Here is a 21,750-nt window from a genome sequence, read left to right as displayed (position 1 = left end):
CACTATGGTACAAAGGTAAAGAATATGAGAAAAGAGGCCTTGGGTACAGAGGGGGTTAATCGAGGTGAACAAATGGAGAAGGATCTTACAGAAAAAAAGCGAGCACTGGCACAGGTTGCCCAGAGAGACTGTGGAGTCTCCGACCTTAGAGATATTCAAAAGAGATGACCCTGGGCAACCTGCTCCAGGAGGCCCTGCTCGCGTAGGGGGGTTGGACCAGGTGACCTCCCAAGATCCCTTACAACCTCAGCTGCTCTGTGATCCTGTCAGATGGCACAGTGGGTGCAAAATGGAGCTGATAAAATGGTGTGAGGTGTAGGCAGTCACAAAGACCAGCAGAGATGCTCATCAAAGATGAGAAAGAAGAAAGTGTGGATCTGGATTTAAAATCCTAACTTCAAGGTTAGCCAGTTTTACCTGTAATTCACATTCAGTGAATCGTTACGGTTTTGTGCATCACTTCTGTCTATAAAACAAGGGTAATACTTGTCACCAGGTTGTTGCAAAAGCAAAGTCATCTCTGTTGGCAGGGATAGTTTGATGTTAACTCAAGGGCGGCCATAGTCCTCGGAGAAAAATGAAGGTTTTGGTGTTAAAAGAAAAAAGAAAAACAAACAAAAAACCCAACCAAAACTCTCTTCTAGGAAGAAATATTTTCAAAAGGCTAGAGAGAACCTGCTTCCTCCAAGTCACTTGTCATCAGCAAGGATGGCCTGAACTTTTCCCAAAGTGACGGAGGGAGGTGAGAGGTGAAACAGCCACACTAGTGCTGCTGTGTACCTTTACTTGATGCAAATGTTTTCCTGTGCTAGCATGACAGGCATATAGGTCAGAGGGTCACCCAGCCGGAGGGCGCCTGGCCCAGGACAGTGCAGCGCTAGTTGCTGACTTTGCCTGACAAACACGTGTAGTATCTCAAAGTTGGCACAAGTTAAAAAACGTAGGCTAGCGTTGGTGTTTGCAGTCAGTCAGGAGGAGCGTAAGTCCTCAAAGCTGTCCGTCCCTTTTCTTACAGGATTAATTTTCACTTCTGATCTTTTCTCTTTGTTCACGCTAATTATGCCACATTAACTCTAAAAAAACACCACAACCGCCACCCGGCCACCCCTCCTCGGGACGCTGGAGGCGACAAGCTGCGTGCGGTGCTGCCTCCCCCTCTGCTGCCGTCGCTCTCTCCGGGGCAGGAACCGCCTCCCCGCGCGTCTGCGGGTGGCGGCGCCGGTTGAAACGCTTTCTCCCGCCCCGACCTCCCCACCGTGCCGCCGCACTGCGCCGCCGCCGCCGCCGGCCTCCCGCCTCCCCGGCAGCAGCTTTCAGCCTTTTCGGCCTTCCCGCCCCCGGACCCTCCGGCCCGCCCCTCCGCCGGGAAGGGGCGGGCGGAGGCCGAGCGGCGGCTCCGCCCCGGGGGCGGGTGGCGGCCGCCCCCGCCGAAGGCGGAGGGAGGTGTTTGCCGCCGCCGCTGCGGGAACTACTCAGTGCTGGGCAGCTGCTGGCCGATCCTCCCGTCCCGTCCCGTCCCGTCCCGGACGGCGGCGGCGATGTCCGGCGGGGGCAGCCGGCGGCGGGCCGGCCCTTCCTGGCACAGCACCATCTCCCGCTTCTTCGTCAGGAGCACCCCCGGCGAGGGGACGGCGGCGCCGGGGCGGCCGGCGGGCGCGAGCAGGTACGTGAGGGACGGCACGGGACGGGATCAGACCCGGCGTCGGCGGGCGCGCACTGCCGTCCTCTGCCCCGTCTCACCTGCACCCGGCCGGGGAGCGCCGTCAGCCGCCGAGGGGGAGCGCGGGACCGCGGTGGCCGCCCCGGTAGATGTTGCGACACCAGCGGATGGGTGAGGGAGGGAGAAGAAACGAGTGTGTCCACTGCGGGGTGGGGGCGGGGGCGCTGCCCGCACGGCCCGGGGTTGCGGCCCCGCTGGTGAGGGTGCCGCCAGGCGCCCCGGCCGGTGGCGGGGTCGGGGCCGGCTCCTGTGAGTGCAGCCCCCGCGGCGGGGGAGCGGCAGCGGCGCCTCACACGGGGTTCGAACCGGGGTTGGGGCGGGGGAGTGGTTGGTTAGCCCGGCTGCTGACATCGCCTGAGCCCGCGTTCGTGGCGGCGGCGGGTTTAATTTAACGCGGGTGCGGTGCGGTGCGGCGCGAGGCAGGTCCCCCGCTGGCTTGGCGTCCCCGCGGTGGGGCGTGAAAGGGTTCTGCCACACCCGCCCCTTACCCGGCCCGGCGAAGTTCGGGCGACCGCGGGATGGAGTCCGGCGTGAAACAGGCGCTCGCTGTCAGCAGCAGCCGGCTGTGGGACTGCTGCGCCTGGCTCGGCGGTGCGGGTGTCGGCGGTGGGGCTGGCTCACCCGCCTGCGCCGCAGGTTGCGGCCCCTTCCTTGGAAACTGAAAGCAGGGCAGAGCGCAAGAGGTCTGCGGGGGGTTTGGGGTTTTTTTTTTTTCTTTTCAGTTTTCACGCAAATTTTTTTGACTGGTGTAAATCAGGTGCTAATGCAATATAAATATTACTGATGTGCTTAAGTCTCAATGCAAAACGTGTGGTTTATGGAAACCTGGTTATTAATTATTTTTTAGTGCGAGGAGGCTTTACAAGATGAAGAGGTTTGGAAACTCCCTGTCTACTTGTTCCTCTTCCTTTTTTTCTTTCTTTCCCCCCCCGTGGCTGATTCCTATGTGTATGTAGGAAAGAAGCACAGTTAAAATTTCTTTCTGTTTCTTATGCAGCCTTATTATATGCCCTAGTTAATTAGGATATTTTTGTGGTGAAAAGGTGCCAGCTGGCTAGGCCTTATTTCCTCAGGTGTAGCATTTAATTTTTGCTTTTAACATGTTAGTTTTAATCTTTGAGTCTTACTGCTTAGGTTTGTGTTTAGACTGGGAGACACGTGCAGTTTAATCAGATAGTGGGTATCACAGTAGTTCTCTCAGTGAAAAATATTAGCATCTGGCATGTGCTCAGCAATCATGAAAAATAGAGCATATTGCTATCTTACACTGACTCTCTTAAATGGTCTCATAAATGCACAATGAAGATTTTTACCTTTGGGAGTTTTGTTTTACTGTAAACATTTGACGGACCAATACACCACCAAGCATCCACCGGCCTTCCATGAGCATGAAACATTGCTTTATTTCTTGAAAGAAAGAAAAAAAAAAAAAAAACCTAAAATGGAGCAAGGTTGCTGAATCGAGGGCATCTTTACAGTTGCGGGAGTAGTGTGGCTGTTATGTGTGGCAGGGGTGGTTAAGATATGGGAGAAGGCTTGGATCTGGCTGAGGACCTGAACAGGTAATAGGAGAGGTTTCATCGGACGACTCCTTGCCAGCTCCCTACAGCTGTGGTTCGGAATAAACAAAAAAGCATAGCGGTCGACTTGGTAAGGAGGAGGGTAATGCTAGTTCAGTGGTTTGCATGCTAAATAGCCTGTCTGTAGGTAGCACTCATGGTAGACCTGCTCCACTTAACTTCTATTAGTTTTAGCTAAATCACAGTTTCATTTCCTGCAGCCAAGAGCCTTTCCTGTATTAGGAAGCTGGGATAGTCCACGTAGATGTGGAAAGGCTTGGGTGTCTTGGCCTTGTTCTTGAATACCTTGTGCAGTTAGCTGGAGGGTGGGAGCTGTGATTCCTCTCTGGAGTGGAAGCAAGCAAAAACCCTCCTACTCTGAGGAATCCAATTTGGTATGATAAGGAGCTTTTTTTTGTTGCACTGGGTTGCAGCATGGCACGTTAGTCAGGAATGCTGATGTTCTTGTATTTGGTTTCCACTGGCAGCCTTCTTCACAGATTAGTGTAATTGCATACATTATAAACAGCACTGGGCTGGGATGAGTGCCGCCGCAGGTTTGCTCTCGTCAGGTTTGTTTAGAGACCTTGGTGGTGTAGAAAAATGGATCGCCCAACAAAGCATGCGTGTTGGGAGGGGGAACCAAAGCTGCTTTGTATGCTTATTGTTAAGGTGTGGAGTGCATGAGGTGAGCTGGGAGTACCGCTTTCAAGAAGTGTTATGAGAAACGTATACACCAGGATGGTTAATTTCCCCTTCATATTATCAGTATGATATATATTGGAACCAGATCAAATTTGAAATATGTAGAAAGAAACTTCCATGTGGAGATCTTTTACCTACCGCTAGGTTTCCAAAAAGCAGAACACCCATGTAAAGGGGGCAGGAGAGGGAACGGTATGTTATACAAGGCCAAATACACTCCCAGTTTACCTGCGTTGACCTCTGGAGACACACACCATGCTTAATGCCTGTGCAGAACACAGTGGTTTCCTACATTTTAAAAATGTGCAGAAATGAGCCTGTGTATGGCTAAAAGTCACTTCCATCTGCTCCTGCAAGTTAGGCAAAGTGGCTGGATGGAAGCTCCCAGCTGCGTAGTTGCCTCTCAGCTCGGCAGGGTATGTAGCTCTCACCTGCTCTGGCTCCAGGCACCATGTTCAGACTTGGTTTCTGTGGCCCTGGTTGAAAATAGGAGGAAGGGGAGGGGGGAATTACACTGTTTGTTAATCAGTGTCTTAGACTCTTCTGAGAACCCCATTCGACAAAGAGCTTATGTTAATAATTTGCCCTTACAGCAATTTGTAGCTCTGATGAACATGAGAATTGCTGGAGGCTTGCTTGCTGTGTTAAAAATGAACCCGTGCAGATTAGTTGCAAGTTTTGTGGCAGCAAAAGGCACAGCACATGTGTTACAGCCAAGTAAGCCCTTTACATAAGATGTAGGCAACAGTGAGGTATCTCCCACTGATTGCTTGGCTGCATAAGTGTGTCTTCAGAGCTGGGGCTGCTTTCAACAAGGGCTTCAGTGCTTTTCATCCCAGTTCTTATCGTTACCTTGCATCAAAGGCAGTCATTATGCTCTACTCGGCTATTTGCTATTTTCAATAATACAGAATTGATTATTTGTACCGCAGTGTTTGTCCTGGAGCAGTCTAAATCCCCAGGGTGAAAAAATCACATTGAGTTTTCGCTATTCTAATGGAGTCTGATTAATTTTTTTTTTTCCTTTTAAATATGTGCTTCTTTAGTCCATCTGGATGAAAATACAGCTTTTTCGGTTTAAGTCAATCCACTGCAGATTCTTTGAGAAATATGCAGCTTCTGTGGCTGAGCGATTGTTGCGTTGCAAATAAACGTGACCTTTCAGGTCATGTTAGAAGCTGCCAAGGAGGTGTGATGCTTTTCACTGATAACTTTAACCCAGAGCTACCACCAAAATCCCCTTTAAACTATGGATGTATTTTATTAGTTATTTTGTATATCGTTTAGCAGGTTCATTTCCTATTTATCTTTTTCCTTCTAAGTGCTGTTGGTTGCTTGGTCAAATAACTACCAGTGCAAGTGGGCCTTTGTTGGGTTTGTCTAGATATTTCTTCTGCATTTCCGAGGTGTACCAGAGACATCAAACAAGGAAGAGCAACCTTTTATTTGGTTTTAGAAGGCTTTTGGTTGTTTTTTTTTTTAGGCTGAGATTATTGTTTTGTTCATCCATTAGTTTCTAACTAAGACCTTTCAGAGATGGAAGAGCTTTGTTTATTCTGCCTGAGGAGAGATTAGAGAGTCTCCTTCTTCCTCTGGGGCTGCCAGACATTGTTCCTGTTTACAAAGAATATGTATTTTTGTAGTTATAAAAAATGTGGATTTGAGGCCTGCTGGGTGTTGATTGAAAGGGGAGAAGTATATTTCAAACTTATTTATTCTGAAGTTACTACCTCCTGGCTCGTTTTGATTCAGATACCATTAGCATCTTTGAAGAAATTCATTGTTTGCTGGAAAAATCAGTCTCTGCTTTCTAATAAAGAAACTTTTTCTTTCAAAAGGCAGAGCAGGATTTTTTTTTTTTTGTTATTGTTAAAATCTAACTCATTTGTGAGTGTACATCAGGGATGACCGTTTGTGGAAGTAGCAAGGCAAATGTTCCAGCAACAGAAGAATTCAAATTAGACTCACCTAAGCAAGATGCATTATGAAAAATTTTGTTAATTTGGTTTTTTGTTTTTTTGCTCCCTAGATTTTTTTTGTTATGACTCTTATTGCAGGATGATTCAATATAGTAGCAAAGGCCCTGATTCAGCAGAGTGCCAAAGTGGTTGCCTATATTTAAATAGGTAAATCGTTCTGTGCACTATAGTGGGACTACTTGTTTGATTGGAATTAGGCGCATACATAGATGTCTCATGGGGCTGAGACCAGAAAGAGCAAGCCCAGCAGATGGCTATGTATGTGTGAGACATTTCCTAAAGGAAATGTTTTTTAGAGTATTAATTATAATAGTAGCACTCCTTGGAGGAAACAAAGCAAAGTATTTTTTTTCCCCACTATTTTAAATGTTAACAGCATTGTCTCCTTTCCAATTATTGGCAAAAGTGCTAGAGTTAATACAAGAATATTTCCCAAACAGCTACAAGTCTATGGTTTTAAGGAACAGTTTTGCAAAGATGAAAACTCCGCAGTTGTCTTTTCTCGTGAACAAAAGGCTCACAGGTAGAAAAAACCAAAATTCAGAAGCATCTTGCTGTGGAGATTGTATTTCTGATTATTGAAACTTCTTAAAAGGATGGAAACACGGCTACTGCTTTTAATTTCTGAGGATGTTTGGATTTCGTACAATTCTGTTAGTATATACAGTGTCCAGCTCTGGAGCCCTCAACACAAGAAGGACATGGACCTGTTGGAGCGGGTCCAGAGGGGGGCCACAAAAATGATCCGAGGGCTGGAGCACCTCTCCTACAAGGACAGGCTGGGAGGGTTGGGGTTGTTCAGCCTGGAGAAGAGAAGGCTGTGGGGGGAGACCTTAGTGCAGCCTTTTCAGTACTTAAAGGGGGACTATAGGAAGGATGGGGGCAATCTTTTCAGCAAGGTGTGTTGTGACAGGACAAGGGGTAATGGTTTTAAACTAAAGGAAGGTAGATTTAGGCTGGATATAAGGAAGACAATTTTTTACAGTGAGGGTGGTGAAGTGCTGGAACGGGTTGCCCAGACAGGTAGTGGAGGCCCCGTCCCTAGAGATGTTCAAGGTCAGGCTGGATGGGGCTCTGAGCAACCTCATCTAGTGGAAGGTGCCCCTGCTAAACGCAGAGGAGTTGGACTTAGATACCTTTAAAGGTCCCTTCCAACCCAAACCGTTCTATGATTCCTCCTATTGTACTTCCAGACAGTAGCACAGCCCTGTGTTGCTTGGGCTTTCCAGGGGATATTAATACCTCTATTTTTCTGGTATTTTAATTTTAATTTCTAAAATTTTTATAGATTCTAAATGACTTTAGAGTATCACTTTTGAAGATTTTTAAGATCAGAAATATGTGTTTTCTTAGTCATTTAACTTTCTCATGTCAATTTTGCGACATGAAGTATAGCCTCTAATTGTGTTGTGTTAATGTGGTTTCACGACTTGCCTTATTTTGACACGGAGGCTTGGTTTTCTGGAAGTTCCAGTGTTTCTTAAATTGCTAAAATATTTTACTAAAGGCAGTATTTCTGCATAAGCAGTTTGGAGGTCTTGGGGCCTAAGTGTATGAACACTGTGGATCTGTGCTTCACCTATGGACAGTGTTGTATAGGGACGAAGTATTTCTTGTGAGTACATGAAGAGCAAGTGCAGAAAGAATTGCAGTGACAACAGACTTTTTTTAAATCGCCAATTAAATGCTACAAATTTAGCCATCAAATTTATTTTCGTTGAATGAGAAATGCATGCTTTCAACAGAAAGGAGGGAACCTTGATAATGACTGGAAGGTGTCTGTAGGATACTTCCTGATGTATGCTTTGTGAGTAAGAAATGGGATAACTGGAGAAGTATTTTCTTGTGTTGAACTGGTGGCCTTGTGTGCCTCTACCAAGAGTTTTCTGCTGCAGCCTGACTGGAAAAGCTCGCTCCGTGACTGATGACAACAGTCTATCTTGTGTGTTTTTTCTGGGTGCTTTTTCTTACTGACATCTTTTTTAAACACTGTTATGCTCTGTTTATCAGGAGGACAGCAGTTGCTGCTGCTTTAAAGCTTTCCTGGATTATTTTCTGTAATATCTCCTATTTTGCTGCCATTTGAAAGTACTATTGTTGATCCCCAACCCTGCAAATGTGCCATTTGAAAACAGTTGTACAATGGGCTACTATTCTCTATTAGTTCAATAATTTTAACCTTAATAAACTGAAATAGTTTATAAATCTGTTTCTGATATTATACCAAGTTTATGTGCTAGTGGTCAATAACATTTATTTCATAAGAATTTGGAAACTTTATGTAACCAATCAGACTGGCAAATAGGGAGCTGCTTCTACATTAATGTTGGTTACTATGCTTGACATATGCCAGAAGAAAAACCTTGATGTAATCTGGTATAATCCTACTGCCCAATATCAAAGTAGGCTCTACTGAAAACATGGAGCTTTTTTTCCTCTAGCCTTTGTACGGCTGTTCAATTCTGTCACATGTAAAACAATTAGCAAGGCTGATTGGGGCCATTATATTATTTCACTTTGTTCTAGCCTTTACATGTAAAGGTACATGTTCAGTGTAAAAACGTGGCTTGGTTCTTGGATTTTTCATGTAAATTTTCATTGTAAAATGTGGCATATCTGTGATTTTGTAACAACTTTATTTTCCATTATATTTTTTAGTTACATTTTGGAAGAGAATTTAAAAAAACCCTCTTTGTTTAATATGTGTAGCTCACATAGTCTATGTGACACAGCACTGCTAATGCAGAACATGAAGCTGACCTAGCTTTGCTATACAAGCAAAGAACAGTATGTAAATAAGCAGCATAGACAGGTCTGAGAGGAAAAATTATTTCAGTTAAAACAACCTAAATTGCTTAATGCTGCCTGTAATCAAACCAGTTTTGAAGTGGGATAGTTTAATTGAATATAATACATTTTGTGCTGTTCCAACGCTTAAATTAATCAGCTGATTGTAACACTACTTTTGCCTAAGTTTCTGCCTCATCCTCCTCCCGGCTCCATTTTCTACTTCCCTTACCTTTCTCTACTTTATGCTCCTTTTCTTCCCCTTCTTATTTGTTATAGATGAAATAGCAGCTTTGCTTTCATTTGACCCTCTAATTTCAAACTCACTAACTTATTTGTATAATTTCCATTTGTCTTAATGTCTTTACTGCTCCTCCCCTATGTGTGTGGCCTAAGCTTAAGCACAGAAGTAGGAGCCAGAAACTTCACATTCAAATTTCTGTGCAAACACTCCCTCTCTCTTCAAGACAAGCCCTAACAGCCTTGCCAGAAACTAGGGGTAGACTTTGTCGCTGCTGCTACCATTTGGTTTTCCAGGAACAGTGTTAGCCTTGGGAATCTTGCTGAGAAGTTGGCCAAAATTTTCCATTTTGAAGCTTTTCAAAAAGGGCAATATTCTATTATAGAGGAGGGGGGAGTAAAGAGCTCTTTATTCATTACTATTTTCTGTTAAAATACTAGCATCTTTATTTTCTGTATTCTTTAAAATACTAATGTATTTTAACTGTCATTTGATGCAGAAGGCTGTTTTTAAGAATATTCATTGATTTCCTCACATATTGTTGCCACTGAGCTTTACAGTAACATTTTCCTTTCAATTAATTTAACAAATGTTTAGTGTACACTTGCTCATGTCATTCAATATACATGCTAAAAGTCTGACTCTTTGAAAAATTGTCTGACTTCTCTTCCTAGATCAGGTTCTGATAGTTTTCCTGACTGCACAGCACACAAATGGCTTCACAAGTGTGATGTTAGTATCTAGACTAAGGTGTTGGCATTTCACTTTTCAGTCTATTGTATTTGGTTGGGTTAAAGGGGAAGGATTGAAAAGTTGATCTACCAAGGCTTTTGGGTGACCTGAGAAGTTAATAAATGTGATGTGATTCTAACATCACTGGAGGATGGGAATTGCCAAACTTAGTTTTGTTCATGAGATTGCAGCAGTTTGTCAACAGAAGCTGTAATAGTATCCTTAGACTCTTCAAGGCATCTGACTTGGTGCTGATGCTCCGATTAAAATATTTGCAAATGTTATGGTAGTGGACTAAAAATCAGCATACGGAGGGATATAAAAAGACGGGATGTGAAAAATTATTTTCTTCTTGATGTATTTGAAGAAAATTAAAAGGGCATATTTTTGAATCAGTTTAATATCTTCACAAATAATTTGTAAGAGGACAAAACTGTAGACTGTGAAGTTTGCAGATGATTAGAGCAAAAAGTATGGGAATCATCATGTAGATGACAACATCAAAAGCAGACTAAGTTGCCATGATTGACAGTCAGCTGAACATGAGCTGCCAGAATGAAGTGGTGACTTGGAGAGAAAATGAGGTTCTCGGATGTATAACTAACAAAGCACATGTATTCTGTGGGTGAACTTTAGTTACTAGAGTACAGAGTCTAGTTGTGGTGTCCACAATTTATTATGAAAAAGATGCTGACAGACTAAAAATGGCTTGAGAAGAGCTCCAGAACAATTTGATGTCTGGAAAACCTCCCTCAAAGAATAAAATTAAGTAGCTCAATAGCTTTTAGTTTGTCTAAAGAGAAGGTTTTGAAATGACTGGGTTACAATTTGGGGAATGACTCTGCCTCAAGGTATATAACTGCAAGGGAAATGGGAGTTAAGTGCTTCATGTCACAGCAGAGCTGTGACTTGAAGACAGCATTTAAACCCGAGGCCTTTGTAATCTGTCCCACATAGAGGTAGGTTGATCCCATAGCTGAGAGATGAGGCTTGACAAATCAGACTAGTAAGCCTAATTTTAAGTACTGAATTTAGTAGTTGTTTACTTGGAAAATTCTTATTTACGAATGTGGTAGACTTTGCAGTGTTCGATGGTTTCTAATTAAAGCCCATATCTTTTGGTCAGGTGTCAGGGGATTCACAGAGGTCTCCCTTGGTGAAATTTTGTAATCTAGATTATGCAGGAGGCCATCTTTGGTAATTATAAGAATCTGTATGACAGGTAGGGCAACTGGTATGTATAGAAAAATATTACTCAAAAGGTCTTAATTTTTAGCAGTCATCTTTTTAATTACCACTTGGAAGCTGGAACAGAGAAGAAACCAATACTAGCTAACCTACGGCTTTTTGCAGATATATAATAAAGGTTTCATAACTACTACTGGTCTGTGGATGTGGTTTGAGAATCCTTGTAATATGCTGAAACTTCACGGAGATTTTGGTCTTGCATGTTAATATTTGATAGTGTTATTAAACTCATGGTTTTCTGCTTATTCACATTCTTCAGGGAGGCTCTTGCACAGATAGATTTTGAAGTACTAGGTGATGAGATCCTTGTTAGCAATCCCTGTGTTCCTCTGCCGAAATATCCTTCTGGAAGATCACCACCGAATGTGTCACTGTGTTGGCACTAAGTAAAATTGGAAAGAAGTCATGCCATCAAAACCAAATGAGGTGTTACTTCCCAGAGAGGAGTGTTAGTTTTGTTCAGAGAGAGATAAAAGGCAAGAGTCAGGAAGTGGCATTGCACCCCAGAATGCTAAAATAAACTAGCAAGAAAGGAAACCTAAAATTTTCAATAGCCAAAGTGAGACCTCCAGTGGAGAGTGAGTTGTATCAACAATCCCCAAAAATACATCATCTTGCGGAAAACTGTTCAGAAAATATTGGCAAGGAGATGTCACAAGTGATGTCATGAAACCTGGAAAGATAGATGGATGTATTGGTTGGGCTTAGTTTATTAGCATTATGTCAGTAAAGCCAGATGCAGAAGCTTTTTGCCTCTTGACACCCTGGAACATCTTTCAGGTTAGGCATTACTTATTCTCTTACCATTACAAGTCATCACATTAAATGGCTAAATGGTTTCTGAGATAATCTGAAGAGAAGACCACTTCAAAACAAATAATGCTAGCTGAGTGTGTTAGCAAAGAGGGTTTGACTCTTCAGGGAGTCATCTGTCCCTGAAGAGAGAGAAAGAGATGGCAAAATGGTAGAGCAGTCACCTACCCAGTAACATGTGGTGACATCTGGATTGCACCAGAAGTAAATGCTGGAGCTGCCACATTGGAAGAGACTTTGCTTCTAAGCAGTGGGAGAAGGAGGGAGGATTGACATCCAGAAGTGCTGTCACAGTGCTGTCTGAGTTGAGGCTTAGCCAGCTGTCCCTGTTTCCTTAAGAGGCTGCCCATTAATTTCCCCTTCCCAAACAGCAGCCTATACCACCTTCTTGTGAAAGGAACCTAAAATGTCACAGCGGTTACTTTCAGTTTGCTGAGCTCTCCGTCTGGTCAGTCTCAGCAAAACTTGGATGTTTGTGCTTTATTGCACTTGCATGCTGCCTGTAGCTTTTTCATTTTTTATCTGACACAACACATTCACAATCTGCTGCGTGCATAACATGGGTGGGGTACATTAATAAAGGAAGAAGGGGATGGGCTTTTAATTTGTAAGTTCCGAGGGATTGTTGTGAAGAATGAGAATGGAGGAAGCAGACTTCTCGCACCATAGGGAGATGCTGTGAGGCCTTTTGAAGATGAGATTGTTTGTAATTGTCTTGCTCTGTTTTAGAGGCAGTTGGGAAAGATCTCGCAAACTGTGTACTTAAATTTGCTCCCTTAAATTGACTTTTTTTTCTTGACTGTAGTTCCTCGTGTGTATTAACTAACCTGAGTTTGAGTACTTCCACTTATGTGTCTACTTCTTCTGCAAGCAACAAAGCTGAATGTGAACATTTGTCTCCCCCGTAAGAATTTCTAACCTCTCCTGTGTAAGTGTAATGACTAAAAACTTGGACCACAAATCTGCTTCTGATTCAGACACCACCTGTCCAAGTATTACAGAAAGGTCAAAACAGATTTTCAGCAGTAGCAGAATAGAAAGCTTTAGAAAATCACACAAAGAAAGGCTTGTGCAGAAGATAAAGAACAGGATCTTTTGTAACTTGAGTTTAATCTTGATTATTAAAAGTGATGCTAATCAGGTTAGGCATGCTGGCAAGACAGTAGGGAAGAGCAGCAAGACAGGACAGGAGAAGAGATCCCTCTGCCTTCATTGAAGATTAACCCATCCATGTTGGATGCACTAATATGTAAGAGACAAGAGAATGTCTGGCAGAAATAGCAGCAGGAAGGCAGTAGATCACATATTTGAGTAGTAGTTGAGAGTCTTTGTTTCTGCTCTTAATTTTGACAGTGTCTTTATTACTCAGAGCATTGTTTAATATTTCCATGCCTTTTTTAAATCTATAAAATGAGAGTAAATCTGACTAAATATGTAAACAAGTGGTTATGACAATCTGTAAATGACTGCTTATATAGTTAAGAAGTCTATGGAAGCAAGTTGGTGGGGCAGAGGTGTTTTCTGTATTCCTAGAATTATGCTTTGCTTTTTCACTTCTTAAAAGCAAGTACGAAGTAGATTCAAGACTTGGGTTAGTAGAGTCCTGTTGCTGGGTATGTAATGCAACAACATTAGTTTGTGAAGCATCAAGTTGAAGACTCATGAGATTCATCTTCCTAACCTTGCAAGTGCTGAAATGCTCTCTGAGAGCAAAGTGATGTGGGTAGTTAAGCACAAGCCTAACTTCTAGATGTGCTGAACTGGAGATAGCATGCTCAGTACCTGCCATGGCAAAGCACTCCAAAAATGGACTACTGCAGAAGACCCTAAGGCAAGGATGAAACTCTGTGGAGCCATACTTTAATAATATGGATGTAGCCCGGGTGGGGGTGGCGGGTGGCAATGCCTATTTCATGGTGAGCCTGTATATGCTACCAGTCTGTTGGTTTCAGTTCTCAGTAAAAGTGTAAGAATTCAGTGGTGTAATGCCATTTAGCTACCAGGTCAACATTTATAACTATTTAATTGCGGAGATTGTCCTGTAGAAAAAAAAAATACAAACCCTCTTAGAATACAGTTCTTGGAAGGATAACATCTAGTCACTAATGATAGGATAGCATGGACGTATGAAAAAATGAAAAATGGGTAATTTTTAGGATAAATACTAAATGTCTTAGGTATTTCCCAAGAATCAATTTTAATTATGAATGCTGTAGCTTAATAATTGTGTTAACTGCATCTCTGAGTATAGATTGGTGGACAGCATGGACTTACGTTGCAACATAAGAATACGTGTGGCGTAATAACGTGAGCTTCACCATGGGGTTTTTTTAACAGGGAATGTAGGGTTGTTTATGGGCCTATGAGTTTTACTACATTATTTTCCTCTTCAGATAATTAGTGGGGAAAATACTGTGCAGTGTTCCAAAATTTGTGATTAGTGACTGCTACGTGGTTGATGCAATGACAAGAGGGAGGAAAGCCCTGAAAGTTGTAGGGGGTTGGTAATGGGAAGTGATAAGCTGCATCATTTGAGCCCAATGAGCAGTAACCACCCTGTTCTCAAGTCCTAAGTATGGAGACTTGGAGCAGCTACTGTGTCTGGTCTTTAGGCTATAGAAGGTAATCTTGACTCTTTGGGAAAAACAAAACAATTTTATCCTAAACAATCCAAGGGGCCTGTTTCCAGCAAAGCAAGCTTTTGTTCTGTAAACTTCATTCATTTGGCATGAGTCATTTGGTCTCAGTCAAAGATGCATTTAAAACTGGGCCCTGACTGAGGGTAGAAAAGGTTCACAAAAAGTAGCTTCAGTGGTGAAGTGAGCTGCAGTGGTGCGTGCTTGCTTGTTCCTGCTGTTGAGTGGCATTCATTGCCCCGTCATTTGTGCGGTACAAATCACTGCACTGTAAACTGTATCACGGGCTGAATTTTTCCTGATGGAAACTGCTGGTCCCCCCCCCCCCCCCCCGATTTTATCTGAGACCATGGCCCTGCTGAGAGCCCTGCTCGGCTGAGTTAAGGGTGGGAAGGGATAGCTGAGGCTGAGGAGGAAGGCATGGAAATTTCTAAAGCTGGTTCTGCTGACAAAGTCAGCATGTTGAGGAACTACACCCTAAAGCAAAAAGGTTCAGGAATGTAGAAACACTAGAGTATAAACTATGGAAAGGTGTGGGGAGTTGCTTCCAGGTTTAGGTTTATGTTATGAAGAAAGTAAAATTTTGATACTTCTTTTTTTCACTTGTTGATTTTGAGATGCTTGTCTGCTGAATTGCATTCTTTCGGTTTTGGTATGTACACTATGGAATTTCATCGTGATCTGTCCAAGCCTGGCTAGCTAGAAGAAAGTAATACAGGCATATATTTGAAATGCAAACAAGAAGTAGGAAAGTGAAAAAAGTTTTGGGGAAAAAGATTATGTCAAGGAAATAATATGAGCAAAACAAACTGAAAAAAAGAATAGGACACTGGTGATCTGTGCTGGCAATAGTTAATGAAAGCTGGGATCTCATTTGTGATCTGCAGATCAGTTCCATAAAGAGTGATATCCTGAAGCCAGGAGGAACATCTGGTGGAGATCAACCTCATGATTCTGCTCTTAGGTACAGGGAATTCCTGTTCACGTCAAGTGTATCAACATCAGGAAAAGCTATGCAGATCTGAGAAGGGTATTTTGTTTAACAAAAAAAAAAAAACACCTAGGAGCAAGGAAATAGGCTATGTACTGAGAAGCACTTCCATTAGTGTGCCGGATTGCCCAGAGGTGATTGTGACATCTTCATAAAACACATTAACAGTAGAGGAAATTAATAGGATAGAATATTAATTATTCTGCTCTGTCTTGCAGGGAGGCAAAGAACAGCCAAGACTTTGTCTGATGCTCTCTCTGAAAAAGCATCTTTGTGTTTATGAATGCATTATGAAAGATTACCTGAGGTGATCTGAAAGTACATGTTTTTCAACTTGAAGAGGATCTATAAAAGAGAGGATGGTGCTTTTCTTTTGACGTATCTGAAAAGATCTGAAAGGTCTTGAAAAACTTAATTGCAGGAGAGTTCTGTTCTCATCTTTGTTCAGAGAATGTTGTCTCTGAGCAGCTGAGAGGGAGCTAACAATTAGCCTGGCTGGCTTTTGTATTTTGTGTGTATATCAACATATATTTAACTCTGCTCCCTAATTCACAATAGGAAGAAAACCTTTCTTTTCAGAAGTCTTACTGCGACATGCTTACCTGTGGTTAACAGTCAGTAGCGGTAGGAGTACCCAGTATGTCTAAATCCTGTCACAAGGATTCCTGGAAATTCCTGGCAGAATTTCAACAAAGTGCAAATAATTATTTTTTATTTTTATTTAAACAGCTTTCGATTAATCTCTTAATACAAATTTGGAAATAAGGGCCTGTGCATTTGTCAATAGCAAAGCTAGATTTCTGAAATTTATGAAATAGGGTTTTTGAAGTGATAATGATTTCATTGCAGTACTGAGCATTTCTCACGTGATATATTGGCGTGAAGTTATTTTTCTTCAGCTTGTGATACGCAATGAGGGAAGTGATGCCTGTCGTTAACATCCTCTGTGTTACTTGATAGGTTTTTGCTTTTAAGTTGCATGTAACATAAACGTTTTAATTAAAATGCTCTCTGCTGGATTGTGCTTAAAGATAATTTTCAGAATTGGGGTGGGAGCAGTGGTTCCCTTCATTCCAAAGAATTAGGCTCTGAAGAAAATTTTGACTAAGGTACATTAGCAATAAGGACATACGTGACTGTGGACTTTTAAAATGCAACAGTGGGTGTTGCCTTGGTAATAAAAACATGCCTGTCACCCCCTTTCTAAAGTTTCTTCTGAATTTGCCTGCAAACCCCCATTAGGTATGTTCAGTGAAGATCTGTTAAATGTGGTAGCTGTGATTTGTGATGATTCCATCCGCCCTGAGTATGTTCCACTCAATCACAGCCCTCGGTATAAGGATCGAGGGTACTTCCTATCTGCCAGGTGTGCCAGATAGTGCTATGGCAATGAATGCTGCTGTAGTGGATGGTTGATCAACTACAGTGTCATTTTTTGAGCAGAAAATAATACATATGCACAGAAATCTTGGGTTTTTTTTCAGCTGGAAGAGCTGAAATGCTGTGTGCCATTTCTGAATGCTTAAGTTTGAAAACCTCTGTATGAGGTGAAACAAGCATTTTGCTTCCTTCTTCAGCTTTTTGGGGCATGGCTTTTCAGCTGCAATATGCACAGAATATGGGCAATGGTTTGGAAAGATATGTTCTGTCCTTTTCAATTAATGCTCTCTTGTGTTTAAATTGGATGATACTGCTGATACTGTGTTGGCTCTCAGGTAGGCTTGAATAATGCAAGTCCTCAGTGTTACAAAATGTCTTTGTTTTTCAGTTCTGAAAACAAAGGGAGTGAAGCCATAAATTTAAAGAGCAACCAAAAGGAAGGCACAACTCTGCCTGCACTTTTGAAGGTATGATTTTTTAATTTACTAATATTTAATTGAGCTAAAGCCTGCCACCTCTGCTTGTGACTATTTGCTAGCGTTCTGATGTTAGATGTATTCCTGCACTGCAGTGTAGCACCTGGTTGCCATATTCTGGGTTAGGGTCCAGTATGCCACGGTACTGCTACACATGCAGAAGACAGAAAAACTGTCTGTGCTTCACATTGTTAAAACAAAATTCATGTCTTTACTTATATAAAAGAAGTGGGAGTCTAGTGCTAATTCTACATGCAATTAGCCAATGAAGAAGGAAGCTAGTATTTTTATCAAACAATGGTTTCAGGCATTCCTCTAAAGCATCATTTCTATATAATTTATGAATATCTAACCAGCGAGTGTTTGCCTGCCTGAAGGTGTGCTGGTTACCAACCAAAGCACTGTATGAGATCTTTCTGCTGAAATTCGTATATACATTGGCTTCTCTTCCCCAGTGTTATCCATGTTAATCATGCTTGTCTTGTCCTGTAAGCATTTTACTGCAAAAAAAGGGCATGCTTCTCTGTGATCAGGGCTTTCTCCTATGTCACTTGACACAAAGTGGTGGTTGCCTATAAAATTGTGTTTAGATTTAGTCAAATATCATAAATAATTATGTACAGGACAGGGCCTGGTGATAACAGCTGTCTTTGCTGCTATCACATCATGCCCTGCACAGTACCGTTTTAGTGATTCATTCACTAAGCACTTTCATTTGATTTTTTTTTTTTGTTTCTTTTCCTAGTAGTTTAATGCAGATAATATTGTGGCTGCTTCCCCAAAAGGCCCTGACCCATCTGCCAGATTTATTTGGAGATGCAGTAGGCTTCTTAGCAAACTGATTCTGAGATTTCTGTCCTGCATTACATTTACTGAGCATTAACAGTGTATGGATAAGGAAGCGGTCGTCTTCCCGTATGGCCTACAATGTCTGTGTAGTTGGATCTTCATTATCTGGGGACCATTTGCTTGGTCTTTGCCAAAGGTGAAGAGACATTGCAGTTGCCTCTACAAAGACCTGGTTCAGTCCAACAGGGTTACTACCTCAATTCTGTGTTGAATGTAGTTTATCTATATCAAGGAGGGAAGCAATGTGGTGACATTTGTTCACAAGCCCTGTGGATTCAAGCCAACTCGGTCAGCTCTGAGCTCCTGCAGAATGCCACTGAATGCCTTCCTGTTACCATAAGTCATGGACTATTGATTTTATGCCTTGAAATGCAGGTAGAAAGAATTCTGATAAACCAGAGGAGATTCTACTACAATAGAAGCAAATTTTCTGCATTCAGAAAAAAAATCTTAGTTTTCGATGTTAGATCAGTGAAAAATTCTAAAATAAATTTTTCTTTTGAAGAAGGTTTTGACTGAGGAAGGGGAATCATTTAGCATACATGCACAGGACTTGAACACCAGGAATTGTTTAAAAGGAAGTATGAAGAGGACAAGCAGGATGTGTAGATGGGTCAAAGAGAGCATAGCCGGCTTAAGTTACTTAAGAGTGTGTGTTTCTTGCTGAAAACTAAATATAATTTATTTTTTAATTTCAAAAAGCCCAAATTCAGAATCTTTCCTGCTGAACCTAACTTCATTGCAGTAAAGTCTACTCAGGACTTGTGTTTTTGTAATACTCTACTAAAAGTTGGTGCCAATATGAATGCTGTAAAGGTTTGTTCTAAACATCTGATTTGTTTTCTTTGTCTTGTCATAACTTTTTATTGAATTATATTCTTTGACCTATTTTTAGAAGTCTAAAGCATTACAGTGTACATCACACTATCTTGGAAATAGTACCTAGTGTTTGTGTAGGCTTTATAAGTCGGCACAAACCTAAGAAAGGTGTGGTTTTCATATTACTAGAATTTGGTTGTTCAACTGTACTGAGAGCTTCCTGTCTAACTAACTTCTCTCTTTCTTAAGCTGATCAAAAATCTTTTGATACACTTGAACAGTTTCATATGCATAGTAACAAGTACTTTTAGCACTATAATTTTATATCTAGTTGTAATTTCAGTGCTTACGAGATAATAAAAACCAAATCGGAGGAGGTGGAGAAAGTATTTATTTCCTACTGCTCCCCCCCCCTTTTTTTTGTGAAGAAAATATTTTTTCTTTTTTTTCCCCCCATCACAGCTCCCGCTAACACACACTTGCATTTTGATAACACCAGACTGTCCAGGGCCAGACATTGACCAAAATAAGCTGTCTTGTGCAGAGATCACTAGAATGCAGCTGAAGAGTTGGCAAGAACTGAGACTGTCTCATTTCAAAGGGATAATGTATGGTATTGAAAGACATTCCAGTTTTATTCATTGAGTCATCAAGGTTATTATGGGCTTGGAAAAAAAATGTTTTGTTGTTACGGCAAGTGTACTTTGTGAGGAATGTCTAAATCTGTATACCTACATGGATGGGGTTCAAGCCATATTGTGTCAGTCTGTCACCAAGTTAATGAGCTATCATGTTTCTGATAGACTTACATGTAGACTGACATGCTGTGATTTTGTATATTCACAGACTTACATGTAGACTGACATGCTGTGATTTTGTATATTCACTGGCCGTCTCAGCAGGAGGCCAGGGGCAAAATAGCAGGGGAACTGTAAGTCTCCGATTTAGCAGCAAAGGTCAGGCATCTAAATTATGGGTGACTGGGGCTGGGAAACGTGCTGAGCTCTGGTAGATCTTTGGCTCTTCTGAGCACTTTAGTTACCAGGTCTGTACTTTACCCCTGCTATTTTTTTCCCTGCAATGAAATATTTAGCTCAGGGAGGAAAAGATCCTCTGATACTCACCTCAGGAATATATGCAGCCTAACCTTTCTGTGCCAAGTTGACTTTATCAGTCACGGCTTGATCACTTTCAAGAAAATGTTACTGAAATAATTTGTCATGTCTATTAATTCATTGCCAAAAAAGTACACCACCACCCACCACTATTTATTTACAGATTTTGTTTTACTCCTGTTTCTTTGAATTAGAGCTGTAAACATTGTCCTTTCTGAGTAAATGCTCCATTTGAGCAATGTCATTGTTGAACAGATGGTTGTGTGGATGTAAACAGTTCTTGAACTTCATGTTTAGTGTTCTAGGTACCTGCATTACATAGTGTCCAGTACATGTTAGTATATCATTAACCTCACTTTTAGCGCTACAGGGACTTTGTTTTTAAAAGGAATATTACAACAGTGCTTCCTACAAAAGTATGTTTCTCATACTTCTGCTTTTAGTAATGCCCTTAAAACAGAGGGTGACAACTGGGACATATGTGTTAGTTGGATTGTGTGGAACAGCTACTACAAATAAGCTAACGTTGTTACTGGAGTGAGCCACGTGCTGGAGAATGTCATGTTAGTGCAGTTTTAAAGAAAACACACAACGCTTTCGTTGGACGTGCATGTGCCACAAGCCTGACCTAGCTCCTACCCATATTACCATACTGTAGTAGGAGCAGCAGTGACAGGTGCTTGGGTTAGTTTCAGTATAGTGAATGGCTTAAGTATTTTATAATTTGGCCCATGGTCTCAAGCTTGGGTGCAAGTCACCTGGATTAACCAGAGTTAGTCTTAATCTTCATAGAAACCACAGGGGCAGAAAGTACTGCAAAGGTTACCTTGTCTACTCCTCTGCCCCAGGGTGAGATCTCTGTATCTACCTGATAGAAATTTATATAAGTTTTTCTCAAAGACCTCCAGGGATGGAGATCTCTAAGATCTCTGCAACCTCACCAAACAACTGTTCTACCAATTTCATAAGCTTTATAATTAGAAAGTCTTTTTCTTAACATCCCATCTAAAGCTTCCTTGCTACAAATTAAACCTGTTGCTAATTGTCCTCTGGCAAGTACTCTTGTATACTGTGAACTTGGAGAAGCGATTATTCTGTAGCTGTGCTTTCTCACATGAATTTGATTTCAAAGTAACATAAAGATGGCTGTATGGTAGACATGGTATTAAAATTTGATGGCAAGGGCTGCAATTATGTGATAAGATGGAGCCATATTCTTTTTGGAGTTGCAACAAATGGGACAAGTGGCAACAGGTGCAAGTTGGAGCATGGGAAATTCCAGTCACCTATGAAAATATTTTAATTTTTCTTTTTTTCTTTCCTTTTCCCCTTTTACTGTAAGAGTGGTCAGATGCTGGAACAGGTTGCCCAAGCAAGTTGTAGAATCTTTATCCTTGGAAATACTCAAAACGTGGCTGGATGAAGCACTGCTCTAACTAGAGCCGAGTTGAGTAGGAGCTTAGACTACATGACCTCCCCAGCCACATTCCTTTCAGCCTAATTTATTCTCTAGTTCCCTGTCATATCATTTTTCATCTGGTGTGTAAATTCACGTAAGTTTTTTCTTCCTAGGAACTTGCTGAATATGTGTAGCTGCTGTTACTGAATGTCCCTAATTATGACTTTGTAATTAGTTATAAGTTCTACAAAAAATTAGAAATCAAAATTAAGCCCCAGTGTCTTAGTTAACTGCATACTTT

At 41.8% G+C, this 21,750-nt stretch overlaps 1 protein-coding gene across 3 annotated transcripts in view; it reads left to right on the top strand.

Moving 5' to 3' along the window:
• Positions 1-1,435: 1,435 nt before the first annotated feature.
• The window catches only part of CRYBG3 (crystallin beta-gamma domain containing 3), a 94,745-nt gene continuing 74,430 nt past the window's right edge, over positions 1,436-21,750 (top strand). For all 3 annotated transcript variants that reach the window (XR_012662258.1, XM_075103247.1, XM_075103254.1), the window contains exons 1-2: positions 1,436-1,663; positions 17,180-17,258. Coding sequence is in view for 2 of the 3 variants with exons in the window: in XM_075103247.1 (XP_074959348.1) it covers positions 1,539-1,663; positions 17,180-17,258 (204 nt within the window). In the remaining variant the exon portion in view is untranslated. The remainder of the gene's footprint in view (positions 1,664-17,179; positions 17,259-21,750) is intronic.

Source organism: Phalacrocorax aristotelis, chromosome 1 (assembly GCF_949628215.1).
Source record: "Phalacrocorax aristotelis chromosome 1, bGulAri2.1, whole genome shotgun sequence".
NCBI lineage: Eukaryota > Metazoa > Chordata > Aves > Suliformes > Phalacrocoracidae > Phalacrocorax > Phalacrocorax aristotelis.
This window is presented reverse-complemented; position numbering and strand designations above follow the sequence as displayed.